At 38.6% G+C, this 14,182-nt stretch overlaps 3 protein-coding genes and 1 non-coding gene across 5 annotated transcripts in view; all 4 read right to left on the reverse strand.

Annotated features, from left to right (window-relative positions):
- Window positions 1-3,718: 3,718 nt before the first annotated feature.
- On the reverse strand, window positions 3,719-4,554 carry LOC113471769 (hepatic triacylglycerol lipase-like; the record flags this gene model as incomplete). Its single annotated transcript, XM_026831173.1, has 3 exons — window positions 4,547-4,554; window positions 4,271-4,512; window positions 3,719-3,937 (listed from the first exon to the last, which is right to left on the reverse strand). Coding segments are annotated over exons 1-3 (469 nt in total), but the record flags the coding sequence as incomplete, so codon positions are not given.
- A 36-nt stretch (window positions 4,555-4,590) lies between these two features.
- Window positions 4,591-10,247, reverse strand: LOC103519848. Its single transcript, XM_026831175.1, has 5 exons — window positions 10,145-10,247; window positions 8,204-8,374; window positions 7,772-7,871; window positions 7,111-7,259; window positions 4,591-4,685 (listed from the first exon to the last, which is right to left on the reverse strand). The coding sequence occupies exons 1-5, from the start codon at window positions 10,245-10,247 to the stop codon at window positions 4,591-4,593; spliced, it is 618 nt and encodes a 205-aa protein (XP_026686976.1).
- Window positions 6,571-6,642, reverse strand: Trnat-ugu. Its single transcript has one exon. It is a non-coding gene; the product is annotated as a tRNA-Thr (tRNA).
- A 1,885-nt stretch (window positions 10,248-12,132) lies between the features above and the next one.
- The window catches only part of LOC103519847, a 26,841-nt gene continuing 24,791 nt past the window's right edge, over window positions 12,133-14,182 (reverse strand). For both annotated transcript variants that reach the window (XM_008484934.3, XM_026831174.1), the window contains one exon: window positions 12,133-12,669. In XM_008484934.3, coding sequence (XP_008483156.1) covers window positions 12,517-12,669 — 153 coding nt within the window. In that variant the 3' untranslated portion in view covers window positions 12,133-12,516. The remainder of the gene's footprint in view (window positions 12,670-14,182) is intronic.

Genomic DNA, 14,182 nt, shown 5'->3' on the forward strand with positions numbered 1-14,182 from the left:
GATTTTGGAACTCATAATTATTTTTTCGAGTCCACCACAGATGAGTATTATAAGTACCTACCTATAGTTACGTATGAAGTTAGTTCAGGTAGTTTCCAAAGATTGGGCTATCTATAAGCCCAATAGGTATGATCTCATAATTTTCAGCAGTTAATGAGCGTATGGCGCCTTTCCAGTTCATGGTTAAAGTCTCATTTATTCCTTCATTATACTATGTGTGCTTAACTAGTACACCGAAAACGGTAAAATCACAAAACTTTCCTTCCTATAGGGTAAGGAACGCAAAAAGGAATTCTGCTCCACGTTCGGGCTTCTCAGACTTATGTGGCGTATGGTACAGGTGGGCCAATAAATGGTACGTTTTTTAGGTGGGCGAATAAATGGTACACTTACCCTACCTACACCGAAAACGGTAAAATCACAAAACTTTCCTTCCTATAGGGTAAGGAACGCAAGAAGGAATTCTGCTCCACGTTCGGGCTTTCATTTTTAAAATGCATTTGACACAAAATGCTGAGCGAAAAATTAGTTCAATTATTTCGACTGGTTTCTTATGCAAGTAGAAAATTTGAAAAGGAGGAAATCTAATTTGGTGTAGAGGCAATCTAATTAAGCTGACAAGTGCAGTTTTCATAATGAACTGGCAAGGAGGTTTAGATAGAGACACTTGTTGTTACTGGCAAAGAGGTTTCGAAGTTTGCAAGTGGAGTCAAGAGCTCTGGAATCTCATTTTCTATTGAATAGATAGTGTCTACCCTCAGGTAGGCAACTAGGGATAATACAAATACAAAACTTACCTATCTATTGGATGCCTGTTATTATATACTACTTAATAATGGGTTTCTTGTTGTTACTGGCAAAGAGGTTTCAAAGTTTGCAAGTGGAGTCAAGAGCTCTGGAATTTCATTTTCTATTGAATAGATAGTGTCTACTTGTAGTTGGTTGTACTTTACTAAATGAGTAGGTAAGTTCTTTATGATCGTATATGACTGGGTTCATGATATACCTAATGCTATATTGGGCGGACAGCTCTCCCTAAACAAATCAGGTAACCACTACAATCAACGTTGCTGAACTTCCATGTTCTAACCTCGTGTGTGTAAAGTCCGCCCTGCCAAGCACTGAAAGCTGGCCATTCGTGTTTCCAATTACCAAGCACTTAAACGTGTTTCCATTTTCCAACCTTCCAACTTCATCGGAAAGAAAATATTTCCCCTCTGAAATTGGCATACCTAGCTTATAAATTATTATCAAGCATCAATGCAGGGGTAATTGTCGCTCCCATTATTCACTCCCTTCGTATCAGCATCCGTGGTGCATCTGCATGCAGTCTCCCTCTCTCCCTTTGCTAATTCTACCCCCTCCTACCCTATTTTTTGAAACAGTTCCAAAGCACATAATGTGTATAATATAATGCTATAATGTACATAAGTAGGTACCTATTTGTATCTATAAAGTGATTTTTAGCCCATGGTCTGTACGTATGTATGTACGCACGTACGTACGTACGTACGTACGTACGTACGTTACGTACGTACGTACGTTACGTACGTACGTACGTTACGTACGTACGTACGTTACGTACGTACGTACGTTACGTACGTACGTACGTTACGTACGTACGTACGTTACGTACGTACGTACGTTACGTACGTACGTACGTTACGTACGTACGTACGTTACGTACGTACGTACGTTACGTACGTACGTACGTTACGTACGTACGTACGTTACGTACGTACGTACGTTACGTACGTACGTACGTTACGTACGTACGTACGTTACGTACAGACCATGGGCTAAAAATCACTTTTTTGACATCAGGGGATCCCAAAACGGATATTTCCAACCATTTCCCGATTTTGAAAATTTGGACCGATTGCAATACTTTCATTACTAGTATAGCTCCGCTATACTGTAGTAATAGAAAGTAAAAATGGCAAGGATATGCGGGTCTACCGAGTGAAAGAGAGAGGAGCAAGATTATTATTTATTCATTGTTGATTGTGTTATTTGACAATATCACCCGCTGCAACAAAGTATCCAAAAAATGTTCTCAGTGAGACTCAGTGTTGAGTGTGGACAAGCTGTTAAGAGGAGACCTGGAAATACTGGATTTGAATCCCACATAGGGTAAAATTTCTCACTAGTTATTTTCCGTCTCCGCACAGACATGGATGTGAAAGGATTTATCCTAGAGCAATGCAAAAGGGACTTCGCCGTTACTGGGGGATAATTTTCACGAAAATTGAGAACTGAAGATAGAGCGTTATGCTCTGAGGGAGAAATATTAAACTGAAATCTGACGACAGGAAATGTCAGAAACCATGACAGACAACGGAGGAAAGGAGAAGGAGGAGGAGGAGAAGAAGAAGAAGTAGAAGAAGAAGGAGGAGGAGGAGGCGAGGAAAAACTCGATTATGAGGGTGCAATATTAGCTAGTAAAAGCATGGCTAGGATATGCGGGTCTACCGAGTGAAAGAGAGAGGAGCAAGATTATTATTTATTCATTGTTGATTCTGTTATTTGACAATATCACCCTGCTACAACAAAGTATCCAAAAAATGACCTCAGTGAGACTCAGTCACTCAGTGTGGAGTGTGGACAAGCTGTCAAGAGGAATGGGATGACCTGGAAATACTGGATTTGAATCCCACATAGGGTAAAATTTCTCACTAGTTATTTTCCGTCTCCGTACAGACATGGATGTGAAAGGATTTATCCTAGAGCAATGCAAAAGGGACTTCGCCGTTACTGAGGGATTATTTTCACGAAAATTGAGAACTGAAGATAGAGCGTAATGCTCTGAGGGAGAAATATTAAACTGAAATCTGACGACAGGAAATGTCAGAAACCAAGACAGACAAGGGAGGAAAGGAGGAGGAGGAGGAGGAGGAGGTGAAGGAGGAATGAATGATTGAAGAGTTATTTAAAAGCATCCAGCAGCTAAAAATACTCCCGCGACTTGTCCTACATAATAAAATGTACTAAAAGCATCTGATGGGCTGTCGAAAGAATTAAATTTCATGTCGGGACAACTAGGTACACATCGGAGGATTTTCTTGTTGATGTTTTTGTTTTCCCCCTGTCTGAAGAATTAAATTTCATGTCGGGACAACTAGGTACACATCGGACGATCTTCTCGTTGATGTTTTTGTTTTCCCCCTGCCTACTTTCAAACGTCCTCAATTTTTCACAATTTGATCTTGATTGAAAAAGCTTGGAGTTGAAGTTTTGATGACGACGGATAAGAATTAAATTTCATGTCGGGACAACTAGGTACACATCGGACGATCTTCTCGTTGATGTTTTTGTTTTCCCCCTGCCTACTTTCAAAGGTCCTCAATTTTCCACAATTTGATCTTGATTGAAAAAGCTTGGAGTTGAAGTTTTGATGACGACGGAATATCAATTTGATCTTGATTGAAAAAGCTTGGAGTTGAAGTTTTGATGACGACGGAATACCAAGTCCAGAATAGAGCTTCTACTTTTCCCTTACCACCATTGGCGCTCTCTAACTCGCCGTGCATAGGCACACCCACATGTTTATCAGGGGCTATAGTTACTTATACCTCTATCTGGCGTTTGGCGTAAATACGCAAGTTAGAGGATTCACATTGGTGACAAAATGCTCTGAACGGCCAGAAACAATATTTTCTCGGCTCTATCTCTCGATTGCTAACCAAGTTAGTGGTCAAGGACGAAATCGCCTACTCACAGAAGTGCTCTATTGAGTTCTTTCTCAGCAGCTGACGGATATGGCAGCCCGGTTGAACAGGAAAGCCTCCATTAGGGAAGAAGTCAGCATGCCCAATCGGGACTGGGAAGCCCAGAATACCTCCATCTGTGTGAATCACGTCAACAAAGTCCGCGTCCTCCTTGGATAGGTGACCTTCGCCACCGGTGAATCCGTAGAGCGGAAATGCTGGATCTAAACCTGGGAATAAAGAATTAAGAATAATTATTAGAAGAATTCATTATAGGTACATGTAGCTCCAGTAATACTAAAACGCCTTGGATTTATAAATGGAGGACTGTGATTCAAATTTCGGCAGTGACATAAAACATTGGAGTCAGAGGAAGACCTTAAACTCTTAAACAAGTTATCACTCTCACAGTCTCACTCAACCGAAGTAAATGAGGGGTGGCACATCTGTGGTTGTGGACCACCAAAACTTCATCACGCCTTTATCCATAATGGGCCTTTTCAGCCCCACGTGGCTTTTCAGGCCAGGGTCAAAAATGCCTGCGAATATCCACCCTCACTCACCTGTGATCCGTGGCAATTTGTCCACGGTGCCCAAGGCTTTGCCTGTGAATCCTGCTATCTCCGCCCCCAAACTGAATCCAATGACGTGCATCTTGTGCAGCGGAAAGCCTTTGGATTGCAGGAAGCGAATGAAAGCGGCAATGAAGTGGCCGACAATGTGAGTGTTGGTGGCAGCGTTGGTGTACCAGGGAAAGGCGGACAGGCCACTCCAGTCTACGAGGATGATGTTGAAATCACCGCGTCTCAGATAGGCTGGAAATGAAAATTTGGTATGACTCGAGCATCATGAGCACTTCAGCACTTTGGCCTCTCGAATGATGTTAGATGAAGTGTTTCGCGTTGGTGTACCAGGGAAAGGCGGACAGGCCACTCCAGTCTACGAGGATGATGTTGAAATCACCGCGTCTCAGATAGGCTGGAAATGGAAATTTGGTATGACTCGAGCATCATGAGCACTTTGCCCTCTCGAATGATGTTAGACGAAGTGTTTTATTTCTAAAAATAAACTAGAGATATTACCTCCTTGTGCTATTATACTTATGGACCCTTTTGTCAGCTTCTACTACACTATAATATTGGTTTTATAAGAACTTTTATTTTCATACGTGGACCCTTTTGTCAGCTTCTACTACACTATAATATTGGTTTTATAAGAACTTTTATTTTCATACTTTATACTTATGGACCCTTTTGTCAGCTTCTACTACACTATAATATTGGTTTTATAAGAACTTTTATTTTCATACTATCACAATCCTTTCGACCTGTAGATATCGATTGGAGAAAATAGAGCAGAGGAGCTTCCATACAGATTTTATACTTGAGTAGTCTGCAGACTCCAAAGAGGTTACCACGCTGGAGAAAATTCCAAAAACAAAATGTAACATGGAATAAATTTAAATAAATTGTGTTTCCCGAGGAAATAAAAATGAAAATTTTCTGCAATTTTATTATGTGCACCATTTTGAATTTGTTAAAACTCAGAGGGCCCATAAAGCTCTAATACGGAATCAATTTTGTCGATTATTCCCTTGCAAGTAAGCAAGAGAGGAAGGAATTTCTCGTAAATTTTGTACCCACGTAGTAATTTTGTTTCCTCTTTCTTCTCTCCCTTTCATTTCCATTGCTAGTAGATACTTACCTATTTCCTATGAGGTAAGTGAATTTAATTCAGAAGATACATCAGTTTCATTGGAATTTTCACGGAGGTTGTTTAGTATAAGTAGGTAGGTTCGTAGTAATTTTGTTTCCTCTTTCTTCTCTCCCTTTCATTTCCATTGCTAGTAGATACTTACCTATTTCCTATGAGGTAAGTGAATTTGATTCAGAAGATACAGTTTCATTGGAATCTTCACGGAGGTTGTTTAGTTAGTATAAGTAGGTAAGTATCTACATATTTTTTCAATGAATTTATCTTCCATTTTTCATTGCACTGGTATTGCAGCAATAGATACTCACTTTACTCACTTACCACTTATGAGTTATATTTCAACAAGAATCTGTTAATTGTTAATTTTCTGATAGGTATGCAAATCTAGAAATCTATTACTCTACACTTCTTACGTATCCCCATGACCCCTCTGTAGTGTCCCTATGTAGGAATTTCTTTGACAATATGACAAAGGATGCTCCACTTTAGACTCATCAAAAATTAAAATCACTGGTATTGCAGCAATAGATACTCACTTTACTCACTTACCACTTATGAGTTATATTTCAACAAGAATCTGTTAATTGTTAATTTTCGGATAGGTATCCAAATCTAGAAATCTATTACTCTACACTTCTTACGTATCCCCATGACCCCTCTGTAGTGTCCCTATATAGAAATTTCTTTGACAATATGACAAAGGATGCTCCACTTTAATTTAAATCACCAAAAATTAAAATTGGGAAAGTTGAGAGCGATTCACTTTCTTTCTCGGCACACATTTTTCAAATAACTGTAAGTACCTATTTCATCCACTTGCTTTGGCCGCCAGGAAAACCCCAAGCCACGGGGGGGGGGTGGCCTGGTGTAATGTAATTATAATTGATGGTACCTAGAATGAGAAAGTAACTATGCAATTGTAAATGCAGTTTCTTTGTGTTATTATGTCACAACTTTGGTGCTCACTGCAGCATTGTAGGATTTTTCCCAATAAGTATCTCAATAATCCTAACAACCAATGTTTACCTACCATGCTGGCACCGGTCGCTATGCGCATTTACATGTCATAGCTACTCATTTTCCTCACGAGGCTGAGTGGGCCCCGCAACAGCCAGTCACGGGATCAATCATTTGCATGATACAAATTTCTTGACCCCGCCGGGAATCGAACCCGGGTCTCCCGCGTACAAGGCGAGTGCAGTGACCACTACGCCATGGGAGCTGACTGCAACTAGGGATAATACAAATACAAAACTTACCTATCTATTGGATGCCTGTTATTACTACCTAATAATGGGTTTCACAATTTTCAGATCTTTTGAAAAGGTGGGATCACATAATGATATGGCAGATCGGCATAATATGTTTGTATATAATCTGACATTTTTCTCTTCCATACCGTGTGATGGGTCTTCGTTAATACTTTTGAAAAGGTGGGATCACATCATGATATGGCAGATCGGCATAATATGTTTGTATATAATCTGGCATTTTATTTCTCTTCCATACCGTGTGATGGGTCTTCGTTAACGACCAATTTTATTGTGTTCTGTCCCTCTATCTGAGGCCTTCACTTACCATCTTTCACCGTAGTACCACTTTCGCCATTAGCCTGCTCTGTAAAGCCGTGTATATTCGTTAACGACCAATTTTATAGTGTTCTGTCCCTCTATCTGAGGCCTTCACTTACCATCTTTTACCGTAGTACCACTTTCGCCATTAGCCTGCTCTGTAAAGCCGTGTATGTAGAACACAGTGGTCATTTGTCTATTCATGTGAGACATTTTCAGGTCCATTTCATGTCCAGCACGTAAGATATCCGGTGTGTGAGAATTGGCCCTGGAAAGTAATGAATTGAATAAAATTAATTTCATATAAGAATAATTAATATTTTTATCATGACAATTACGAATTGAACAAAGTTTGAATGGAATTGAATTGAAAGTCAACCAGTGAAGTATTAATTCATATGTGAGACGTTTGAATGAAATAAATGACGTGGTCCTTTATTGTTGGTAAGCTCTTCCTGTTTCTTAGGAGTTTTAACTTCATTGTATAACTTCCAAGGTCTTTGTTGACGGAGGTTTTACTCCCCATCCGGCAACAAGCTTTCCGCCTACTCACAACCTCACCCAGCCTAAGTGAGGCAACAGCCCATCCGGATATCAACCACGCGCAACGTTGCTTAACTTCAGTAATCCATCTCGAATGGCGCCATCGACGTGTTATCGCCTCTGACTTGTAAGTTCTTTTGTTATGGTAGTGAAATTATTCAAGATAAAAAAAATCCTTAGGCTAGGATTCGAACCCACACCCTCTCGCTCATGATACGAATGTCTGCATGAACTTACCTTGTGAAAAGAAGAAACGTGATGTCATCAGGTTCATTGATGGGGCAGCAGTAGGAACATTTCCCTTTGGGCAAGAACCGAAAAGCATATGGCAAGGAAGCTGAAAACACGGTGTTGAAAAGTCAAAATTTCAGCAGTTCTATGTATGTTCTATTCTCCAATCAAGCTTGTTAAAATGGGTTCTTCTTGTTGTTCGGTATATTTATTTATTATAAGGACATATCATACCACATGTTGATATTTTCTATTTTAGGCATTGACTTTAGACAAAGATACTGAAAAAAATGTGGCTATGTAGATATAATGGTCGTATTCAGTTCGAAACAATTATCCCTGAATAACTGTCCTGAAGATATCTTGGGGTTTACCTACATCCCTAAGGCGTACCTACATCCCTAAGGCGATTTGATTAGAAGATTGGACAGAACTTACCCCAGTACATGGTCATTGTTGTGCAGAGAAATACATTCATTACCACCATGAGTAGAGGTTGTGTTGATCCACTTTCAAATAATCCTGATCCAATCCCTGGAGAACTTTCAAATAATACTGATCCTTCGTACAGTATAAAGTCCAAAATTTGCTCTAGTCTTTCAGGATCAACTATCACAATAAGCACACACTGGTTACATGCTGATTACCGTCAGCAAAAATAGTACTTCTTACGCTCGACAAACACTAGTATACTTCATACAACAAGAAGAATATAAACTCTGAATTGTGACTTCTGAACTTTGCGTCGAGGACAGGTAAAGAGTGGATTGTTTACACCAAATATGAAAGAAAAATGAGTAACAATCACGTTTGTTCACTTAAAAAACAAACAGTTCAACGATGCCTATCCTGAGACACCTAAGAAAATTCTATTCAATTTGAATGTTGAATGGCTAAGTTACATCCTGTTACAGTAAGTCGCGAGTCGCAAGGTACACCAAAGACTTAGCGTTCCTAACTTTACGTAGCATGGGAAGGAATATTAAATTACCTATATTTAGAGAAACCCACACTCATAAATGCCTCCCTTCCCACGTAGAAATGTAAGAAAATAAGAACACATCCCCCCATACCTAAGCGACAGAATAATATTTTATCATGCGTAGGATTTTCTATATTTGGAAGCAAAGCTTACATAAAAATAAATAAAAACCTTTGCAGGTTCCAAAAATAGATTTCCCCGTCGAGATTTTCCAAGAAAAAAGAAAATGTGGAAAAAGGAAAATATCATACTTAAATATTGTATAACAATGTATAAATAGAAACACTTTGAGAATTCCTAATACCTATACCTAAATGAATGGAAAACACCGGTATGAGGCTATGAGGTGGAAATATGAAAAAATAAAAAAGGAACAAGTAAAAAAATCCGCACCAAAAGTGGACAATTTTCCAAACAGTTTTAAAAATAATAAATATCGCACTTTCTGAGATAGTTAAAAAATGCTACGTCACCTCATATTAGAAAAAAGTCTAATAAAAGAAATTGTGTAGCTAATAAAAGAAATCATGTAGCTTGAACTGATAGTTTTTAAACAGTTTAATCAGGTTCTGTGACAACGAAAGATAAATGTCAAGGAAATACTGAACACAGACTGCAGAGATCTAAACTTGAAATAAGGTTGGATCACAGCAACGAACTCCATAGTACAGCTACAGCTGATTGATCTAGGTCTCATCAAACTGAAATCAATGGATAGGTCCCCTACCTGAGAAACAATTAGGAAAATACATTGATAAATTGCTTTCAGTTTACTTGGGGGAAAAATGCGGAAATTGTTCTTATAAGTTCCAGTGATATAGGTAATAAGCTTTTGGTTTTCTGCAAATTAACGGATCCCTACGAACTCTGAAACCCTTGGTAAACTAACTTCATCTTCACCTTCCGAGGACCAAGTCTGTACCTACCAATAACCTTTTCAACAACGCAGTTTGTCTCGTTGGAAATTTAAGACAATATTCCAATTTCGTAAATTGTTTTGGTCTCATCTTTTTTCTAGTCTTCAAAATTCAGTAGAATCTTGTGACCATATTTGTTACTATGAGAAGATCACTTACAGTTTTAACCTTCCCTGAACAAGACTTATCGTACACAGCCTAAATTTCTGGAGACAATATAGATCCCTGCTGAGCACCGAATCATCATTCAATATTATAATCTCTGTTCTATTCTCTAACGACATGTTTTGAAACCAATTTACCAATTGTTGCATTAGCTGAACCTAATAGTCCTAATCTCCTAATACACTTGTGTTGTAATAGTGACGCTCCATGACATTGCTGAAGTTCATGATCAGATGATCAAGTAGAATACATTTCTAAATTAATGTTGATGATTATTGGTTTTGAACTGATTTTCTTATTAAAATCTACACTAACTTGTTTTACTATGAAGTAAGCTCGTCAGGCCGTAAGACCATGTCAGGAGGCCTAATACACTTGTGTTGTAATAGCGACGCTCCATGACATTGCTGAAGTTCATGATCAGATGATCAAGTAGAATACATTCCTAAATGTTGATGATTATTGGTTTTGAACTGATTTTCTTATTAAAATCTACACTTGTTTAACTGTGGAGTAAGCTCGTCAGGTCGTAAGACCATGTCAGGAGATTATTGGTTTTGAACTGATTTTCTTATTAAAATCTACACTTGTTTAACTGTGGAGTAAGCTCGTCAGGTCGTAAGACCATGTCAGGAGGTAGTCCCGTAGTTTTTGGTTCTAGATTTTCCAATCGGAGGAGTTATGAAATCAAGGTTTCGAGCATTCAAGACAACAGCTGCCGCGTTGACCTGGAAATTCCATTTCATTTCTATCTAAGGGGCATCTATAATCAAAGGGCGAGGAGCATTTCTATTTACTTCTATGATTATTGAAAAAAAGTACCCACGAGAGTTTCAAATTTGTTTGCTATTCAATGTTGGATTCCTCCAATGTTGTCAGTCCTGACCCGCCTTAATACATGAGTATCTGGTAGCTCAGCTGGTATTAGCTACTTGTTTGCATGACAATACGCACTCCCATTGTTCTATTGTACCTACTGCCATGACAAGACAAAAACCTACTTTTCTTATACAATACGTATAGTAATGTGTCAGATTACAGTCGTCTAGGTACCTATGTTGATGTAAAAATGGATTTTGTCGAATTATGGGGGTTTGAATTATTTAGAAGGATATTGATAGTAACTGAGCAAGAAGGAAGGTGAATGTGAAGTGCGGGGCTAACAGTTTTCGTTGGATGTTCTTTTAAAATTAATTTTCATGACAGATAATCACGGACTAAAGATTGGACAGAACTTACCCCAGTACATGGTCATTGTTGTGCAGAGAAATACATTCATTACCACCATGAGTAGAGGTTGTGTTGATCCACTTTCAAATAATCCTGATCCAATCCCTGGAGAACTTTCAAATAATACTGATCCTTCGTACAGTATAAAGTCCAAAATTTGCTCTAGTCTTTCAGGATCAACTATCACAATAAGCACACACTGGTTACATGCTGATTACCGACAGCAAAAATAGTACTTCTTACGCACGAAAAACACTAGTATACTTCATATAACAAGAAGAATATAAACTCCGAATTGTGACTTCTGAACTTCGCGTCGAGGACAGGTAAAGAGTGGATTGTTTACACCAAATATGAAAGAAAAATGAGTAACAATCACGTTTGTTCACTTAAAAAACAAACAGTTCAACGATGCCTATCCTTCTCTGGGCAATCTTAACAGGTAAAGGAGAGAGGATAGGGTGAAATATCAGAAAGAAAAGGATAGAGCGTTGCAATGTAAGACTCTTTTGCATGTGATGTGGCCATTGTGACCTGTGACATGTTAATGCCTCTTTGTCTCTGTTCAATGTTGTCATGTTTATTCTATACCGCGGTGTTTTGTGTCATTATTAATGTCATTTTTACTCCCAACATTCTATCTGCATTAGAAGTCACACTAGTAACTTTTCCAAATGGCATCATTCAACCAAGCTATTTGGTCAAATGAACACTATTTGTGGTTGATCACCTTTTTGTCTGTCTTTGAATGAAGTTCTTAGCCTCATGCTTTCATTATTTGGAGACGTATGAATTCGAAATATAAATTCTAATTGAAAGTTTTTACTCTCCATGTTTTAGGACAAGTTGCTGACAACTTTAGAGAAGAATGAATCCGATACTCCTACTTCTCAAGATGATGAGGTGAGTTGAAATGAAACAATTTTGAGGGAACATGACTCATGATCTTAGAAATATCTTCCTACATAGAAACTTGATTATGTAGCTTGAAACAAGTCATCCTTAAAAGGCCCACTGTTAAAACTGACTACAAAAGCAACTTACAGAAAGAAGCACTTGGCAGTAAATTGAGGATTACGTCATCTATTACTGTATAAATTATCATTGTTCTTCTTTTCCTTTTAGTATCTACCGGTAACTGGTATCCAACTATCTACTACTCAACTACTGGGCATTGGAGATCAAACGGACAATGTTTCAATACTTTCGAGCCATTGAGTGCCATGTCAGGTATGACAGAGACCAAAAATAGTCCTACAACTTTTTTGCTTGGACATTCAAAGTGATAAATTTGTTTTAAACTATTTGGTATGTGATACAGAGAAAAGGTAGAGAAATATATTAGGTAACAAGGTTAACCATAACCACTTAACCAGCCATTTTTTGAGATTTGGTCGCTTGGTCTGACAGACCCGTCCAGATTTCGCATGGTCAGCTGTCCCAATTTGGCCATCTCGTCAGACCAATAGTGGTATTCCAGAGCTGGGATTACACGTAGCATACCGCCGCCCGAAATTAGTGCTGCTGAGGGATTTTTCACACTCATCTTTGCCATAGAACAACAAAGCGGCATAGTCATTGCAATCCGTGACACCGTCTCTGTTGCAGTCCTGGAAGTAGAAAACGAAACATGTTGTGATGAAAACATTACTTCCAGTCTAGTGGGTGTTGGTACTAGACACTAGACTATTAAATCTCTGTTGCAGTCCTGGAAGTAGAAAACGAAACATGTTGTGATGAAAACATTACTTCCAGTCTAGGTAGTAGGTGTTGGTACTAGACAAAAAAGGGTCAATAAAATGTTCATAAAGAGAAGCACATGTCGTGGGTTTTTTAGAACACGATAAAAGCTTTTGTGTAGGGAATTTCTCCTCTTTAAAGGTCATTGAACTTTTAGGATGAGAACTCCTACGCAAAAAATGTCTTTGTTAGATCTAAAATTTTATCTCGAGTGTTTGTGTTTGAACAATTCAAGTACTTATTTTTCATCATTCAAGTACTTATCTTACAATCTTATATCACTTGAGTACTTGCCTACATAGAAACTTGATTATGTAGCTTGAAACAAGTCATCCTTAAAAGGCCCACTGTTAAAACTGACTACAAAAGCAACTTACAGAACGAAGCACTTGGCAGTAAATTGAGTACAAAAAACATCATCAAAAAGGGTCAATAAAATGTTCATAAAGAGAAGCACATGTCGTGGGTTTTTTAGAACACGATAAAAGCTTTTGTGTTGGGAATTTCTCTTCTTTAAAGGTCATTGAACTTTTAGGATGAGAACTCCTACGCAAAGAATGTCTTTGTTAGATCTAAAATTTTATCTCGAGTGTTTGTGTTTGAACAATTCAAGTACTTATTTTACATCATTCAAGTACTTATCTTACAATCTTATATCACTTGAATACTTAGCCTGCAAACTTTGAGAGCATTTCTTAGAAAGTCTCTTGTTAACTTTATAAGCAATTCTCTAAGTAGAAATCTGAAAAACTCTCAATGTCTCAATTAATTGTGGTATTCAATGTAAAACGATCCCGTGGTAAAGCCCCCTAAACGTCCAAAAACTCATTCATATTCACCCCAAGTTGTTGTGGGTTTCAGTGCGTCATCTGCTGTAACGCAAAGGCCAGTATGCAGACGTACCCGTGCGGACATCGCGTGGTTTGCCGCAAATGCTTCGTGAAGACAATTCAGAGCGCCGTCTCTCAGCGTCTTCTTCCCTTACGCTGCGTCATATGTCGCTCCAAAATCCTGCGTCTCAAACAGAACAGCTCCGGTAGCGGTTTATCGGACAGAATGCGCACGTCAAAGTCGTGGAGTGCGTTTTCGACGTCATTTGCGTCAAATGTGCCGTCGTCAGCGTCCCAGTATTCGATGTCGAGCGCCACTAGCACAAAACCCAACGTTCCCACTTCTCAGTCGTTGTATTCCGTAACCTCGGGAACGTCCCTGTTCTCTGGTAAGATCCTTTGGTGATTTATAATTTTATAATAGGTAGGCAATAGTAGTGATTTCATACTAATACTTATCGAATGAGACTAACGAGTTCCGGAATTTGCTTCCCCCTATAAGGTTACGAGTAAGCCCGTTTTTTTTTTTTTTTTTTTTTTTTTTTTTTTTTTA

The sequence above is a fragment of the Diaphorina citri genome, unplaced genomic scaffold, assembly GCF_000475195.1.
Source record: "Diaphorina citri unplaced genomic scaffold, Diaci psyllid genome assembly version 1.1 scaffold2985, whole genome shotgun sequence".
Taxonomy (NCBI): Eukaryota; Metazoa; Arthropoda; class Insecta; order Hemiptera; family Psyllidae; genus Diaphorina; species Diaphorina citri.

Bases quoted from the DNA above. Each gene is read 5' to 3' on its own strand.
- LOC103519848 (XM_026831175.1), bottom strand. From the start codon at position 10,247: ATGAACTTCAGCAATGTCATGGAGCGTCGCTATTACAACACAAGTGTA. The intron at 7,872-8,203 runs GTAAGTTCTGTC...CCGTGTTTTCAG, and splicing joins AACAATGACCATGTACTGGG to CTTCCTTGCCATATGCTTTT. The intron at 7,260-7,771 runs GTAAGTTCATGC...ATTACTTTCCAG, and splicing joins ACGTTTCTTCTTTTCACAAG to GGCCAATTCTCACACACCGG.